The following is a 16,767-nucleotide window of genomic DNA, read 5'->3' as shown; positions in this document are numbered from 1 at the left end:
CCCTAGGATGGGAATGGCTTGTTATGTGAGTCAATGAAATTTTCTTGGGTGGGATTTTCTGTCACATGCAACCAAAAGACCTATTACAGTCATTAAATAATATATTTTATTACATTTGAAAAACATTTGCTGATCAGGCCCAAGGAGAGATCAGCGCTAAGCCCCACCAGCTAGCCTTGAATTGTTTGCCTACCCTGCGCCTATTTCCAAGGGAAAAATCAGGTGCTGTGCCGAGAAGGAGGAGGTAGGGAAGAGGCAGCCGGCAGATAAGCCCAGTCCTCTCAGTGGACATTGGTGGTCATCATCACCTTGTTAATTCTGAAACTAAGGGAATGTGCTTTCATTAGAGAAGTTAAGGGACCCTGAATGGGAGTAGACAGGAGACAACCTGTGGACCAGAAGTCCTTCCCAACGAGGGTTAACACTGAACTCCCCAGCGCTGGGAAGAAAGGACGGCTGAGCCACCTGCTCTAAGGTTGGCCAACAGGCCAATAGCCGACTTTCTGCCCACACCTCCTCAGATTGTCCCCCCATGGATTCACCATGTTCAATATCTTTAGGGAGAGTCACAGAGAGAGAACATGAGATGTTCTCCACTACCCCTTCCCACTCTCCATTCATTTGCTGATGGATTCAGGCTACTGCCATGGCTGGAATAAAGAGTTAAACACTTTGCGCCATCCAGTCATGCTTTTAGCAAGCTCTCCCATGTCCCTGTGCCTCAGTTTCCTCATCTGTAACGTGAAAGACAGTTTGAGCTGCCCGCACCATTGACCTTGTAAGACTGCTGTGAAGATCAAGCATAAGATGCCAGTTTAGAACACTATGAAATGCATGAAATCTCACAAAAACATTAGCCGGAGTGATTTCAAAAGGTAAATATGTTCTATCTTTACCCAAGTTCAACCATTTTGATGGTATTGCCTTGTTTTTAGGTTGACTCCAAGTCCTTTCTCAGGTCCATGAGGCCCTGCTTGACTTGATCCCACCAAACCTCCAACATTGTCACACATCTCTTTACCCTTTGTTGGCTTCCTTTCTGATCCTCAAAAATGCAAGGCTTTCTCTCAGGAGCACTTGGGGGGCTCAGTCAGTCAAATATCTGCTTTTGGCTCAGGTCATGATCCCAGGGTCCTGGGTTTGAGTCCCACATTGGGCTCCCAGCTCAGCCGGGAACCTGCTTCTCCCTCTGCCTGCTTGTGCACTCTTTCTCTCAAAAAAATAAATAAAATCTTAAAAAAAAAATTAAAACAAATGCAAGATTTTCACAGGATTGGGCCTTGTGGTGACCTGTCCTGCCTGGCTTAGAGCTCTCCTCCCTTCTCTCCAGTCAGGCTCAGCCCAAAGCTCACCTCCTCACAGAAGCCTTCCCTGATACCTCGTACTAAGTCAAGGGCCCCAATGCATGTACTCTTAGTACCTGGACTTGGCCTTCTTTGTTCTGCTCTCAATTGCAGTTAGCTACTTATTTGTCTAGGAGTTGACTTATGCCTATCTCTCATGCTAGAATATAGGCCCCTGGAGGGCAGGGACTATAGGAGATCTATTCCATGCTCAATCCCACAGGCCAGCTAAAGTTTCTCAACAAGTATCACTGAGAAAAAGAATGAGTGAATACACACACTAATTGAGGTTATCAATTTAATTCCTTTTCTACAGTAGTTATTGGGGTAGACACTGTTTATAGCATATATTTTACCCAAATCAACAGATAAGGTAGAAAATCCAAAGACAATTGGGATGCGTTCTGCTCATCTGGAGAGAAAGTTCATGGAAATATCATCGCTAGTAACTTTATTATTTTTTTTTAAGATTTTATTTATTTGATAGAGAACACAAGTAGGCAGAGAGGCAGGCAGGATAGAGAGAGAGAGAGAGAGAGAGGAAGGGAAGCAGGCTCCCTGCTGAGCAGAGAGCCCTATGTGGGGCTTGACCCCAGGACCCTGGGATCATGACCTGAGCCAAAGGCAGAGGCTTTAACCCACTGAGCCACCCAGGTGCCCCAGCTAGTAACTTTATAATACAAATCATACACTGGGTCATTTGGACCCAACAGAAAAATCTTTTGTAATATTCAGGAACAAAAAGATCATAAAACTGCAGCCAATATTCTATTTGCAGATAGTTTGTAAGTGTATGGTGTTCATACACTGAACAAGCAATGTGGAGTGTCTCCTGGGGGTGGGCTCTGTGCTCTACCCTGGATGGCCGAGATGAACCGGACAGACAGAGCCCAGCCCTCAAGCAGTCTACAGGCTAGATGGGGCTACAGAAAACAAACAAGTAAAAAAATGACCTGGTCCTACACAGAGTCTTTTCAAAAAACCCAATGTTGATGAATCACGAACCACTCCATAAATGGGGTATGGCTGCCCCGCGGTCCAGAGGAGGGGCTGGGGCTCAGAGAGAATCAATCCACCCGAGATCTCCCTGCCCATGAGTGGTGAGGCTGGAGTTTGCCCACTTTGTCACGCAGAGACTTTGTTTACCTCTTTGCCTGGCACATCTTGTGGCCAGAGATGCTTGTGCAAGACGTCAGAGGCTTTGGTGATTGAGATGGACCTGAAATTTTGCATAAGAAGGATTTACAGAAACCAGACCAGGTGTTGTCCCCAGCCTCCTGGAAACCAGGCTATCACCATCTGTATTTTGGGAAAACCGGCCAATTCACAGTGTTGCTGGCTGTCCTTTAATTGGCCGACATATTCAGGAGTGCTGTGGGCTGCTCCTGGGGTGGGTGTGAGCCCTTCGAAGTATCCTGAGCTTCCTCTCTTTCAGCTTTCCCTCCACAGGACGTCTTGCCCCCATCACTCTCCCCTTCAGTTGTGAAGAAATCCGAACTATTGCCAAGGCCTGGGAGGTCCCGCTAGTTTCTCTTCCTTCACCTTGGGACTGACCACTGTGGTTGTTCCTCAAATGTACCATCCTCTTTCTCTCTCCAGAGCCCCGCTGCCCTGCTGGCATAGCCTCCCTTCCCCTGTCTGCATGGCTGGCTCCTTCATGTCCCCAAGTCCCTGCTCACATGTCACTGTCTGAGTCCTGACCCTGCTTGTGTTTTCTTCAGAGCAATGACCGCCCCCTGGCCCAGTATCCCCATGCTAATGCAATCATATAACATTTCATGTTCATTAGCTGTTTTTCCCATTAGAAGTTAATTTCCCTGCTGTGGCTCCTACACCCAGTTCAGCACTTGGCACAGAGTAGGTGCTAAAGAAATCCTGTTGTATTACTGAAATTCACAAAGTTAGGCTTCCTCCCCCATTCCACCCCCCTCAGCTACCCCATCCTTTGGGTTTATAAAGAGAAGCTTCTTTTTGTTCCAAGACACACAGGGGCACCACCTGTGCTGTGTTTGGTGTGAGTCTAGCCATCGTGGTGGGTGAAGTGGTATCTTACTGTGGTTTTGATTTGCATTTCTCTGATGACTAATGTTTGCAAGCATCTTTTCATGTTCTTATTGACCATTTGTAAATCTTCTTTGGAGTAATATCTATTCAAATCCTTTGTCTGTTTTAAAAATGGGTTGTCTTTCTTGTTACTGAGCTGTAAGAGTTCTTTATGCATTCTAGATACAAGTCCCTGATTAGATAGATGATTTGCAAATATTTTCTTGTACTCTATGGGCTGTCTGTGCACTCTCCTGTTGGTGTCCTTTGAAGCACACAGTCTTTAATTTTGGTGAAGTCCAAGTTATCTGTCTTTTTCTTTGTTGCTTTTGCTTTTGGGGTCAGATCAAATAATTCTTTGCCAAGTCTGAGACTGTGAAGTTTATTATGCCTTCTACTTAGATTCATGCACTTTTAGTTCTAAAAGTTAGGTCTTTGTTGCTAGAGTGGAAGTGGGCGGGAGGGATGGGGTGGCTGGGTGATGGACACTGGGGAGGGTAAGTGCTATGGGGAGCGCTGTGAATTGTATAAGACTGATGAATCACAGACCAGTATCTCTGAAACAAATAATACCTTATATGTTAATAAATAAATAAAAACAAAAACAACTTGGGTCTTTGATCCTGTTTGAGTTAATTTATGTATATGATGTGAGGTAAGGGTTCAACATTATTCATTCTTATGTGGCTGTCCAGCTGTTGCAGTCTCATTCGGTGAAAATATCTTTTTTTTCCTCCCGTCAAATGGTTTTTGTACCCTTGTCAAAATGAGCGGACAACAGGTGTATACGTCTCTCAACCCTGTTGCACTGGCCCCTACAACTACCTTTGTGTAAGTCTTACACTGTCTTAATTACTGTTGCTTGTAGTAAGTTTTGAGATCAGGAGGCGGTGGAGGTCCTTCTACTTTGTTCTCCACCTGCTCCTGCAGGATTGTTTTGTCTATTCTGGATTCCTCTAGGTCCATATGAATTTTGAATCAGCAAGTCAATGTCTGCAAAGTCATCATCGGGGATCCTATCAAAAATTGCACTGACTCTGGATCAGTCTGGGGAGTACTGTCATGTCCACAGTGTTAAGTGATCTGATGCAGGACCATGGGAATACAGCCATTTTTGAAGGACATTTTTTTTGCTCCTTGTCTTTGTGACCCAGGGAGCCAGCCGATAGTGCCAATTGTGTTCTTTCCATGGGCTCATTAGAAATGAGCGGGGTGGGGGTGGTGAGGGCACCTGGGTGGCTCAGTCTGTTAACTGTCTGCCTTTGGCTTGGGTCATGATCCCGGGGTCCTGGGATCGAGTCCTGTGTTGGGCTCCTCACTTGATGGGGAGTTTCCTTCTCCCTCTGCCCCTCCCCACCACTCATGCTCTTTCTCTCTCTTAAACACACACACACACACACACACACACACACACACACACACTCAGTAGCGAAGGGCCACCACAGATTCTTGCTTACGGCAGCCTCCTTGAGGCCCCGGTCTGGGGGCAGTGCCAGGAAGCCAAGTCCTTATCTGTGGCCTCTTACTGGGAGCAGGTCAAGGGGAGGATCTATGCAGGTGAGGAGAGACCAAGCTTGGCTTGCTCGAGGTGAGCGCCTTTAACACAGCGGGCAACGTCTCCCATAGGTGCCAGCCAGTCTACTCCTTCCAGAATGCAGGTCGCTCTGTAGCTCTGATGGGACAGACACCTGGACGTCTCACAGAAGAGACCACCTGCTCCAGCCAGGCACAGACAGGGTCGGCCCCTCCAGGAAAGCAACCATTTCACACTACTGTCAGGACAGGAGCAGGTCTGACCCTTTACCTCCAGCCGTGATGTGTGGCCCACGTTCCTCCCTCGGGCACTACTTTTACTTGTTTTTGTTTTGGTTTGTTCTGAGCCATAATCATATATTCCCTGTACTCTTGTTCACTTAACATGTTTTCTTGACACCAACTCACAGCCGTTTAAAATAAACAGATTTGACCTTCATGTCATTACTTTGGAAAGCGAGCCAGCATCACTTGCCATAGAGAGACAGTAACTGTAAAAATAAACACAATAAAACAAACTGTTATTCGATTATTGTTGGATATCATCTCCTCAAAAGGCTGTGAGCCTGGTGGAAAAGGGAGATTAGCCGGATTAGGGAGGTGGAGGCCCGGCAGGCGCCCAGCTGGGGATTTGTCCTCAGCTGAAACCAGTCCTGACCAGGGAAAAGACAAGCTTTCACCCACAAATCAGCGTTACTCAAGATCAGCGTTACTCAATGCCTTGTCCACAAGCCACCTGCAGTCATCCCGTGTGCGCCACGCTGTGTGTCCCATGTGCTCAGACACACTCTTCTCCTTCTTTAATGCTTCACGTGAATGGTGCGGAGAATGCGGTGATCTCCATTATACATGCGATGAGAAACTTGAGGCCTCGGGGACAGGGGCAGGAGCCAGGATTTGGATCGAAGCAGTCACTTTCCAAAACACACAATAGTTTTCTTGTCCATTGGGTCCTCTCTCCTACAAGTCAGCTTCTGGGACCCCAGCATGGAAGAGCTGGGTTTAAGAGCTGAGCACCCCAAGTTCATGCCATGTCCCTCTTCGTGTTGGTAGTCTCTCTCCCACACAACTGTGACTGAATTGCACCCCGCTCCCACAAATCCAGATGTTGAAGCCCTAACCCCCCATGTGACTTTATTTGGAGATAGGGTTTTAGGAGGTAATTAAGGTTAAATGAGGTCATAAGCATGGGCCCCTAATCCAATAGGACTGTGGCCTTATAGGAAGAGGAAGACACCAGAAATGTCTCTCTCTCTTTGCCCTGTGAGGTCCCAGCCAGAAGCGACCATCTGCAAGCCAGGAAGAAGAGCATGTTGGTGCCCCAATCTCAGACTCCAGCCTCCAGAATGTAATAAAGAAACGTCTGTTGTTAAACCTCCAGTCTGTGGTATTTTGTCATGGCAGCCCGAGCTAAGACCCCAGATCTGGGTGGTTTGGGAATCTATGTTATCCCTGATCTGCTCTCATGGACGCCCCATGACAATAGCCCATGGAACTAACCTGGTCCCTCGCTGCTGCTCTGTCACTAAGGTAGGGCCTCAGTCCCTGCGTCCATCATCTGGAAGTGGAGAAGAGCCAACCTCATCCACCTCTCAGGGTCATTTTGGGCCTCAAAATACGATCGTGGATGTAACACAGACGGTCAAAGCTAAAAGGAGCTCAGGAGTTCATTTTATCCCGCTCTTTCCTCTTCCAGGTGAGCAGCCGAGGGGCGGAAGGGCCTGGGCTGCATTGGGCTAGGCCAGAACTCCAGCGGGGGTGCCCCCAGTCTGATGCTTCCTCCAGGCCGCCACACTGAATGTAAGAGCTGCTAGAGAGAGTGAGATGCCTCCTTGGGGAGCCGAAGAAGGAATCGTCTGTGTCCAAACTCCCCATGTCTTGGATGCTGTCCCCTCCCGGGGGCTCCACAGTTCCAGTGCTGAAATGGCAGGTTATGCTCTTTTCCCACAGTTATCCCTGGATTAGCATCCCATCTTCTGTTCTTCTGCTCCTTGTGTCCGAAGGCAGAGCCACCGCCGGGGTCCAAGAGAGGATGGGGACGTCACCTCAAACTCCAGAAGAAAGTGCCCTCCCCACCCTTCTTCGTCCCATGAAACTCCCTGCTTGAAGGATGACTGTCTTGTATTTGGGGCACCATTTGCTTCTGACCATTGTTTCCTTCAAAATGTGAGGCATATTCTAGACTATGGTCACCTTCCCTCCCTTCTCCCAGGAGGGGAGGCAGCTGAAGGGAATTGGCATAGCAGGGCCCAGCCAGGAGGGAGGACCTGGTCACAGAGCTTGGCAGGATGGAAGGACCGCCATCCATGTGCCCTGGTGTCTGGTACCTGGCAACTTTTCTGTGCAGCTCGGTCCTGGCGAGGCGGTCCTAGTATGAAGATTCGTGTTACTGTTATCCCTATTATGTGTTTTGTTGAAAGACCCTGGGCTTGTGAGCCAGACCAATCTGGGCACAAGTCTTGCCTTTGTGGAAATGTGAGCAGAACAGTGCCTTGAAGACACACCTTGAATAACGCCTACCTCATGGGATTTTAGTATTTGGCTCATGGCAGGAGTTGAAACCATCGGAGCTGCTGACATAAGCCCTTGCCTGTATCAGCACTTAGAAGTTTCTAAAGCGTGTTCAGATGCCATATCCAAATCCGGGTTTATTTTAGAGAAGGGGAAACTGAGGCCTGGAGGGAGAGGCTTCGAGGTGTGCAGTGTTCCGTGGCAGGAGCGGGACTTGCAGCCATGGCTGTGGGTGAAGGGAAGAGCTCTCCTGGGCGGCTGTGAGCCGACGTCCTTCCCACGCTCTCTGTCACTGGGTGCAGAAGCAGCGACCCTCCCACTCCATCTTTCTGAGCCTTTTCTCCAAGGTAAAGCTAGCAGCTGGTTGTCCACAGGAAACAGATCTGTGGCAGGCCTGGGTCTGAGAGATTGAGAGTTTCTGTCTCCTTTATTTTCTCCAGTGCTGTGTGCTGGGAGCTCTGAGGATTGTTCTGGATCCTGGGAACCATAGTTGCGGGGGAGGGTCCTTAGGAACCACGGGCCCTGGGAAGAGCTGGTAAGTATGCTGGTCCACACTGGGAACAGCATTAGGTCCTTTGAAGCCTGGGGATCATAGGCTGAAGTTTAGTGACCTGTGCAAAGCACCGAGGTTGGGGAGAAGTCTGCCGTCTCCTCATAGGCGAGACAGAGGAGGTTTCCAGAAGCAGCCAGTCCATCCCGGCAAGGATGCAGAAGGTGGGCTGTGTGCTTGGGTAAGGAAGGACCCCATGTCACTGCCCCAGCTCCTCTTGTCTGTAGCCTCTAGCCATTAGAGAGGAAGCAACAAACTTGTATAGCATGACCCAAATTGTATGTCCATTTCCTTGTCACTGGGCCATTAAAGATCAGGAGCTACGGTGGGGGGAACCAGATGGGGATTTCTCAGAAAGCCAGACTCTCCTGACCGCCCCGTGTGCCAGGCATTTTCACATCCACATTCTCCTTTAACTCTTGAAGGACTGTTTCCTAGAGCTTTTGGAGGAAGTCCTGCCCAGCCCACACCTTGGCTTCCAAGGTAGCCTTCAGAACTGTAAGAGAGTACATTTCTGTTGTGTCTGTCCGCCCATTTTGTGGTAATTTGTTAGAACGTCTCTTAGAAATGAGGACGGGGGTGTCTGGGTTCTTCTGAGCCACAGAAGGAGTGAGCCAGTCAATGAAGGCTCTGTGTCATCGTCTGGGTCTGAGGATGGGACTCAGTCATAAATGCTACTGTTTATCAAGTGATTGCCCAATGCCGGTGCCTTACAATCTTACTGGATTTATTCCTCATGGCAACTCTGTGTGGGCTTAGTATCATTCCCTTTTTACAAGTAAGGACACTGAGGCTCCGGGAGGAGGTCGCTCGGATGGTAGCTTTGAACCCAGGCTGCGTGACTCCCAAGACTGTGTGCTTTGCACCCATGAGGGGTTCGAGGAGCAAGGGCACAGATGAGCATTCTAGAGAGTTCCTGGCCTGACCCAGGACAGTCAGCCTCACTAGTGACATTCGAGGACAGAATGGTGGGTTATGCTTCGTGCAGATCCGCTGAGGGACTGACAGCTCCCTGGGGTTTAAGGCTGGGGCACAGAAATTGCAAGTCCCTCTTTCTTACCCTGGCACCTGGGCAAGGGCTGAGCCTTGGCCTTGCTGCTGCCTCCTGCTGGCCCTGGGGGTGGGTGGGGGATAAGCTGGGGGAGGAGTTCCATTCTTTAAAAGATTACTTTTGTTGGCTTCATGTCTTTCTCCTTATAATAACGACAAATGTTTGTTACCTTAAAAAAATGAGAAAATAGGGACAAGAGAGAAAAAAAGAGAAAGAGAGAGGGGGAGACTATAGGAAAAAGAAGGGAAAAGAAAAAGGGAACTTCTACCCATTTTAAGGTGATTATTAACCTGATCGGGTGGATACCTTCCCAGGTCTCCTTCCTTCTCCTGTTCTCTCTGTCCCCCTTCCTGTTTTGTTTGCTTCTTTCTCACTGGCCCTCTTGATCTCCTTCCCCTCTTTTCTCTCTGTGTATTTTGCTCCATGCATGTGAACAGGCAGAACATATATTTGCACACATAGGGTATGTGGCATCAGGTTTCATCATGTGCTCCCCACCGACTTCCCTTCCAGCCCACGGCATCTTTCAGGGGGACCTGCGGGATCGAGCTCATCCCTTTTATCAGTAGCACATTGTCCCACAATCGCCACGGACCACTGTTTACTTACTGAGTGTTTCGTTCAGGAGCATGCAAGTTACTCCCCCACGTCACTGGTAGGAAGCTCCCTGAGATGGACATTCTGGCACATCCATCCGTGCATTTTATTTTACAAAATAAAATTCCCCTATGGTGAGTGCTGTGAAGTGTGTAAGCCTGACGATTCACAGACCTGTGCCCCTGGGGCTAATAATACATTATATGTTAATGAAAATTTTTAAAAAAAATTCCCAGGAGAGGAATTCTATGTCAGAAGAGATGCACATTAGACATTTTCATGCACACACTCAAAATAATCCCTAAGATCTCATCCAGCCCTCCTGGGTGAGAAGGGGCACGGGTGGGAGCAGCGAGCAGCACGGTGGCTCTAGCCTGGATGGTGGAGAAGACAGATTATTCTTGCTTTCTTCCACATTCCTTTAATCATTAGAGAGATTAGGTATCTTTTCATATGGATATTGGCCATTTGCATTGGTTCTTTGATGAAAATAGATTTTCTACTGGGAAAACCTTTATCTTCACTTGTCAGAGATCTTCCCATAGGAGGGGTGTTCCCTTTGTGACATGTATACTGTCCTCATCACCCCCCCACCAGGTCTTCTTTGCTCTTCTTGGCTGCTGGGGCTTGCAGACGCATCTCATTGGTAGGCAGTCGACTTTGTAAGCTGTTCTATAGTCTCTGTGCCCGCTGTCCTGCAAAGCAGGGGCTCTGTCTGAGCTCTGTTCTGGGGACTCGGGCTGCACCGTAGAGCAGGAGGGGAGATGGCACGGCCCTTCAGGGACCTCAGTGTGACTTTTGGTCTTGTCCTTCTCCCTACTGGTCCTTAAAAACCTAGTTCCGGTGTCGTGGACTCCAGCGAGCCTGCCTGACCCCCTCCCCTGTGTTAGTGCCCCCTCTGTGCCCAGCAGAGCACATGGCCCAGGGAGCTGGGCTAAGGTGTTTCCTCATCCGTCTCTCTGCCAGCCCAGGAGCCCTTTTCGGGTGGGCCCATGTACTGCTCACTCCTAAATCTCCGAATGCCCACGGTGCTGGCCACATACTAGCTGCTCAATAGACATTACTTACCTCTAGGGTCACCTTTTAAGTTTCGGAGCTTGGGAGCATGATATGGGGGGCGGGGAACGAACTGAAGGTGGTCCTTTCATTCTTGGCTCTCGTCTTCCCTCTTCCACGCAGGCTTCCCGGGCTGTCTAACACACAGCAAGCCCTCTCATGAGACCCTCCATGGGTCTTGGAGGCCATGTGGTCAATGGAGAGCCAGACTGTAGGGGGGATGGTAATAAACGCAATGCCCAGCCAGAGCACTACGCGCCGGCTTGAATGCTTGCTGGATAAGCCATCCTTCTTCATCCTCTCTCCAGCTCTCGTTTCTTCTCAGAGGAAGAGAACCAAAAGAGGGGTAGGAAGCCACCAGTGTAAGCTGACCAGATGTCCTCCTCTTGACCTGGGCCTCTTGTGTGTCCTTTCCCTGAGCTCCCGGCTGGCCACCCAGAGCTCCCCACACTCCAGAGCTGGCTGGTCTCTGCGTTGTCACAGCCCTACAGACATTCTGTTCACTGCTGTCCCTGCTAAAGAGCTGAACAGGAGGTTTGGGAGCTGTGGCCTCCATTCTAAGCCACCACCACCCCCTCAGCCAGGCCCGGCTGGGTCTCCGGGCCCCTTCCCACCCAGTGCCTACTGGGGAAGGGGTGTGGCCTGCGGGGCAGGGGAGCCATGATCAATACGGAGGGTGGATTGCAGGGTCCGCTGAGGCACACTTGGTGGCAGTGGGGTCTAGTGTGACAAATAATCCTGGTCCGGGCTTGAAGATCTGCAAGTCGTCCCTGCCTCTGCCCCGTCTCCCTGGTGACACGTGTGAAATCCCTTCTTGCCTCAGCCTCACGTGTCCTGTCTGTGCGACAAGGGCTCGGCCTGTTGGGAGTTTTCTGTGGCTTTTACCAGCTGACACTGTGTCACATCCTTCTACCTCCCTCAGCCACCTCTGCCGCCTCTGCCACCAGAAGTCGACTGGGCAGGAAAGGGTCTGCAGGGTTTCCAGGGAGGCCTGCCTTTCTCTGCACAGCTGTCCTGAGTTTGCTCTCGGGGAGTCCTGGGCTCCCAGCACGTGGCACAGGGCGGAGAGCTTCAGCCTCAGCAGAGTCCCTGGGCCTTGGACTCTGGCTGCGTGTCCTGGGTCAAGTTAGAGAACCTCTCTGGGACTCAGTTTTCTCCCCTCTAACATGGAGATAATACAGTGGCTCCGGTTCATTCTGAGGATTAAATGCAATAAAGCAGGCCGAGCCCTGACCCAGGGTAAACTGCCATGAGTGTTACTATGATTGTCCTTGTTGCTGTTGTGACTGTTGCAGCTTCCATCTGACCCCTGCTGCTCCATCCGACCTCAGATGCTCCAGGGAAAGGGCACCCCTGCCCGAGTCTGAGTGGGACTCAGGGAGCTTGTGCAGGGGGCCTCGGGCTTGAGTCCTCCTCATGCACACCCCGGGAGACCAGTGGGCAGCCACCATGCGCGATCCTCTGGTGTGCACCGTGCCCCAGCCCGGGGATTCACAATGCACACACCGGGGGCTGCTGTGGGCATTGAAGAGCTCCCACTCGCCAAGCAGGTGGCCCGGTGCCGGCCCACAGCCCTCAGAGAATCGTTGTCGTTGCCACCGGGCATAGCCATGTCCCAGGTACCTCAGCCAGACGCCCTGGGCATGGACTGGCCATGGACTCCAGGAAAGGGGTTGTACCCCCCGATCCTCAAGTTTTCTCCTCTGTATAAGGGGACCAGTGCCACCCCTTCCCTGGGTTGTTAGAGGGATTACATCCTCAGTACAGCTATGAGGCTGGCCTGAGCTACAAGGACCGGGACGTGCCCAGTCCCTGCCCTGAGTGCAGTATAGACAGGTTCCTTCACGCACCTACCCCATCCCTGCATGTGTCCCTTTTGTCACTGGGGACCTTTGCCCTGTCTCTGCGCCAGTGGGGAGGACAATAAAAGCCTTGCTGTCCATTCTCTCTCTGCCTCCTGTCCCAAAAGCCTTTGGCTCCAGGATGCATTAGGCTCCATGTTTCATTGCCCAGCAGCTAGAAGACGGGAAAACTCATAAGGAAGGGATGCACATGGTGCTTTTTAAAATTTTTTAATTCAAAAGAAAATAAGAAAACAAGAACACTTCCCAGGGTGTGTCGTGATGACACATCACAGGCGTGTAAAGTACATATAAAAACAAGAGAGTCTCAGGAGCACAGGCGGGGGGCCCAGTGCAGGGGGCCACAGCCCCTTTCTTTGAGGCCTTGTTTTCTCTGATGTGCACCTCTCCCGGGCCATAAAAAAGGAAGTGCTCATGCACCCTTGTTTCTCTTGGAAGACCCAGCCTCTTCTGGCTCACTAGTCCATGACACGCACACAGAAAGCTGGGCTTTACACGATCTTGCAGGTGGACAGGGCTGGAGTGGGGGCAGGCGGCCCACCATTCCTCCTCCCTGCCCCGCTCATGGGCTCTGGGGCAGGGGAAGCAGTGTCCCTCCTGGGAGGAGAGGGGGCACACACTGTCCTTCAGGGGCTTGGGCTTCCCTCCTCGAGTGGCAGCAAAGGGTGTGTCTACAGGTAAGCTGGGAGCCTCGGAATAAGGACTTAGACCAGGACGAGATGAGCCCGGGGCTGGGCTGAATTCTGACGGGCAGCCAGATGGTAGAGGGTGTGCTTGCCGTAAGCCGCTTTCACAGGGCCCTTCCCTAGCTGCTCCACCACTCGCTCCATCCCTGCCTCTGCGGCCCAGACTTCGGGGCCCATAGAGACCTGGACTCCAGCCACAGCTCTGCCACTTACTAGTGTGTGAGATCCTGGGAAAGGTTGTTAACTTCCTGGAGCCTTGGTTTCCTCATCTGCTCAACGAAGAGGTTCACTGGACCCTCACAGGGTGCCTGTAAATATGAGTGTGATTACGCCTTTAAAGAGCCTAAGACGGCACCTGGCGCATAGACTCCACAGATGGTCCCGTGATTACTGTTATCAGGCTCCAGAGTTGGCGGGTGTGTGTGTGTATGTGTGTGTATGTACGTGAGATAAACAGAAGGTCCACACCGTGTTCTAGAAAAAGGCCGAATTCCTGAGATTTCTGTGTCTGTCTGGGCAGGTCAGAGTTCATGGACCGCAACGACACTGGCACGGGAGGTCTCGACTGCTTTTCTTCTCCGTATGTCCAGCGGGTTCGGGGCTGCTCTGTTCTAGACCTCGGTGCCCTCCCTGGGATAGAGGACGCTGTTCGTGTTGATGCTGTTGTAGAAATGGGGGCTGAACTGGTTGAGGACAGAGCCTCCGTAGCCGAGAGCGTTGGTGGGCATGGGGTTGACCCACTCACCCCCGCCCCCGTGGCCGCTGAGGTTGGTGAGTGGGGTGTACGAGTTGAAGTTCAGCAAGTTCTGCCCCATCTTGTCCGTGGGCTCAGGGCTCAGTCCCGGTGTTGCCCCAGGGCGGCTCACTGGGCTCGACCCGCTCCCGTAGGCGGTCATGGTGGAGAGGAAGCTGTTGAGGCAGGGGGTGCCCGGCGGGGGAGGGGAGGGCGGCTTCTCTGGGGAGCCGGTGGTCCCCGGTGAAGCACTGTCCAGGATGTCCTGGGCCTCCGCCGTCTTGGGGCTGCCCACCAGGAGGCTGTTCTCCGTCTTCTCGGAGGCCAGGGATCCCGTGCTGGAGGAAACATCCGATTTTCTCTTCCTCTTCCTGCGGAAATTTCCATTATCAAACATCTTCTCACAGTTGGGGTCCAGGGTCCAGTAATTCCCTTTGCCTGGTACAAAAGGGGAAGGAGTAAGCAGAGCGGTGGACAAAATGCTTTGCTTTTTTTTTTTTTTTTTTTTTTTTTTTATTGCTGTCAACTAAAGGCCAAGCAAACCATGTAGAAGACAGAAGAGAAGGTAGGGGCAGAGAGACAGAGGACTCGCCACGGGCCAGCATCTCTCTTCCACCCCCGCCTCACAACTGGGCACTCTGGGGACACAGAGGTGTCAGCCAGGAGAGCACTCGCAGTGCGGCCTTCTGGAAGAAGTTCGGGTACTGGGGGAACGGAGAGGGAGGGCCTTCCTCCATGGCTGACATGAAAGAAAACTCGGGAAACACTTTAGAGCTTCCTGAACATTTTGGTCAGGGAGTCTGAGGATGGCCTTGAGTCCTGGCCTTGCTCCTAACTGGCTGAGGGACTCTGGGCAAGCCTCAGTTTCCTAGTCTGAAAAGTGGGCCTGTTATACCCCTCCCTTCTTCCTCAGGCTGATGCTGGATGTGTAGGTGGGCCTTGTCACCATGAGGTGCCTTCTGGAGGGAGGGCCTGAGCTGGGCCTGTGGGTGAAGCCAGTCATGGAACTGGACACTCGTCCTCCCTGGGGGGCCCCTATCCCTGTGCCTGCTAGCCTCCTAGCAGCCAGAAGTGGGGCTCTGAGCCACGCCCTGGCTTCCCATGGGGATACAAGAACATACTTTAATTCTGGGAAATGCATATCTGAATATTTAATATATTACTTCTGAATGTCTCTGCATTGTAGAAATTCATCATTAAAAAGGAAGAGTTGGTAGTCTTTGGTGTTAGAGAGACCTCCATTCAGATTCGGGTTCCAGGGCTTTCCCTCCACTCTGTGTGACCTTGGGCAGGCTGTTTCCCCGCTGAGTGTCACTCCCCTCATCTGGACAATGGGTTCCGTGAGAGCTGCCAGGCAGGGGTGGGTTAAAGGAGGGTATGCGACTGAGCAGGCAGCACAATGTGGCTCTTCGTGCATGTTTGACCAAGTCAGATCTCTCCCCTGGGGTCTGAGTGCACTTGGGCTTTGCCACTTCCAAATCCTCCTGGGGACTTCCTATGAGCTGGGTGCTCGGGACTCAGAGTGATCACAACAATTACTGTGGACTCTTGGGTGTTTGCAGGCACCCAAACCCTTGCACGCATTCTCTCATGACCCCCATCACAGGCCTGCAAAGGAGCCACGGTTACCATCCCTGTTTTTCAGGTGGGGAAACTGAGGCTCAGAGCTCTAAAATGCCTGGAGTGGCTAACCGCTCAACGGTGCAACCAGAATCAAAACCCTGCCTCCGGGGCTCTCCCAGGCTCCTTCACTGCTGACAACCCTCAGCCCGCTGTCTCAGGGGACACAGCCAGGTAAGAACTTTCTAGAATGGGGTGCTGGGGAGGAATGACAGGAGACTTCCTTGTGGGCATCAGAGGCTGGCTCTCCCGGCCCCACACTGCCCCGGCAACCCCCTTACCCGGGTCGTCCTCATCGCGGGGCACCTTCTTGAAGCAGTCATTGAGAGACAGGTTGTGGCGGATGGAGTTCTGCCAGCCGGCCTTGCTCTTGTTGTAGAAGGGGAAGTTGTCGGCCACGTACTGGTAGATCTGGCTGAGGGTGAGGCGCTTGTCGGGCGCCCCGTGGATGGCCATGGCAATGAGAGCCGAGTAGGAATAGGGGGGCCGCACCAGCTTCATCAGCTCCTCCTGTGAGGGGATGGGCAGCCAGCCCAGGTCGCCGCCCGCCAGCCCAGACACACCGGGCAGCAGCTGCCTCTGCACACCGTAGGCCTGGGGCAGGAAGGGGCTGGCGTTGGTGCCCGGCAGGTAGGGCGGTGGAGTCATGGCCGGCCCATTGAGCCAGAGGTAGGGGTTGGGGGTGGCCCCGTACTCGCCACCCCCCTCAAAGGAGGGGGGGCGCTGAGGGCTGGGCACGCCCTGTGGGTAGAAGAAGTTCTCATGGTAAAGGTTCATCTCGGGGGGCTCCTGGCCGATGCTGGGGAACTGGGGGCTGCAGCGAGCTGGGGAGGGTGCCGGGAGGTCGAAGGAGCTCATGCTGGGGTTGGGCTCGGCCGGAGCCACCTGTCTGGCACCTGCACCAGGGAGCTGTCCCTGACAGGTGCTTGGCTGGCCCAGCCTCCCACTTATACCCCTGCGGGCTTGGCCTGCGGGCCCCACCCAGGGGCGGCCACCTGCTGCGTGCCAGCCCCTCCTCCTACAGCCCTGCCAGACACCGGGACAGGGCCTTGGGCCAGGGCCACTGCGCGTGCTCAGACTGGAGCTGTGGCTGGTGTCCCCAGTGCCTAGGGCGCCCCTCTTCCCTCTCTCTTCCCAGTTCCTGTTTCCCCCCTTTCTCTCCTGCCTTTCTCCTCACTTGGT

At 52.3% G+C, this 16,767-nt stretch overlaps 1 protein-coding gene across 1 annotated transcript; it reads right to left on the bottom strand.

Moving 5' to 3' along the window:
- Window positions 1-12,739: 12,739 nt before the first annotated feature.
- FOXI1 (forkhead box I1) lies at window positions 12,740-16,551 on the bottom strand. The gene is made up of 2 exons (XM_047729413.1): window positions 15,867-16,551; window positions 12,740-14,403 (listed from the first exon to the last, which is right to left on the bottom strand). Exons 1-2 carry the CDS (start codon window positions 16,441-16,443, stop codon window positions 13,844-13,846), a joined length of 1,137 nt encoding a protein of 378 aa, XP_047585369.1. The 5' UTR covers window positions 16,444-16,551; the 3' UTR covers window positions 12,740-13,843.
- Between the last annotated feature and the right edge of the window lie 216 nt (window positions 16,552-16,767).

The sequence above is a fragment of the Lutra lutra genome, chromosome 5 (genome assembly GCF_902655055.1).
Source record: "Lutra lutra chromosome 5, mLutLut1.2, whole genome shotgun sequence".
In the NCBI taxonomy this organism is placed as follows: domain Eukaryota; kingdom Metazoa; phylum Chordata; class Mammalia; order Carnivora; family Mustelidae; genus Lutra; species Lutra lutra.
The sequence above is the reverse complement of the archived record's forward strand: the minus strand, read 5'-3'. Positions and strand labels throughout refer to the sequence as shown.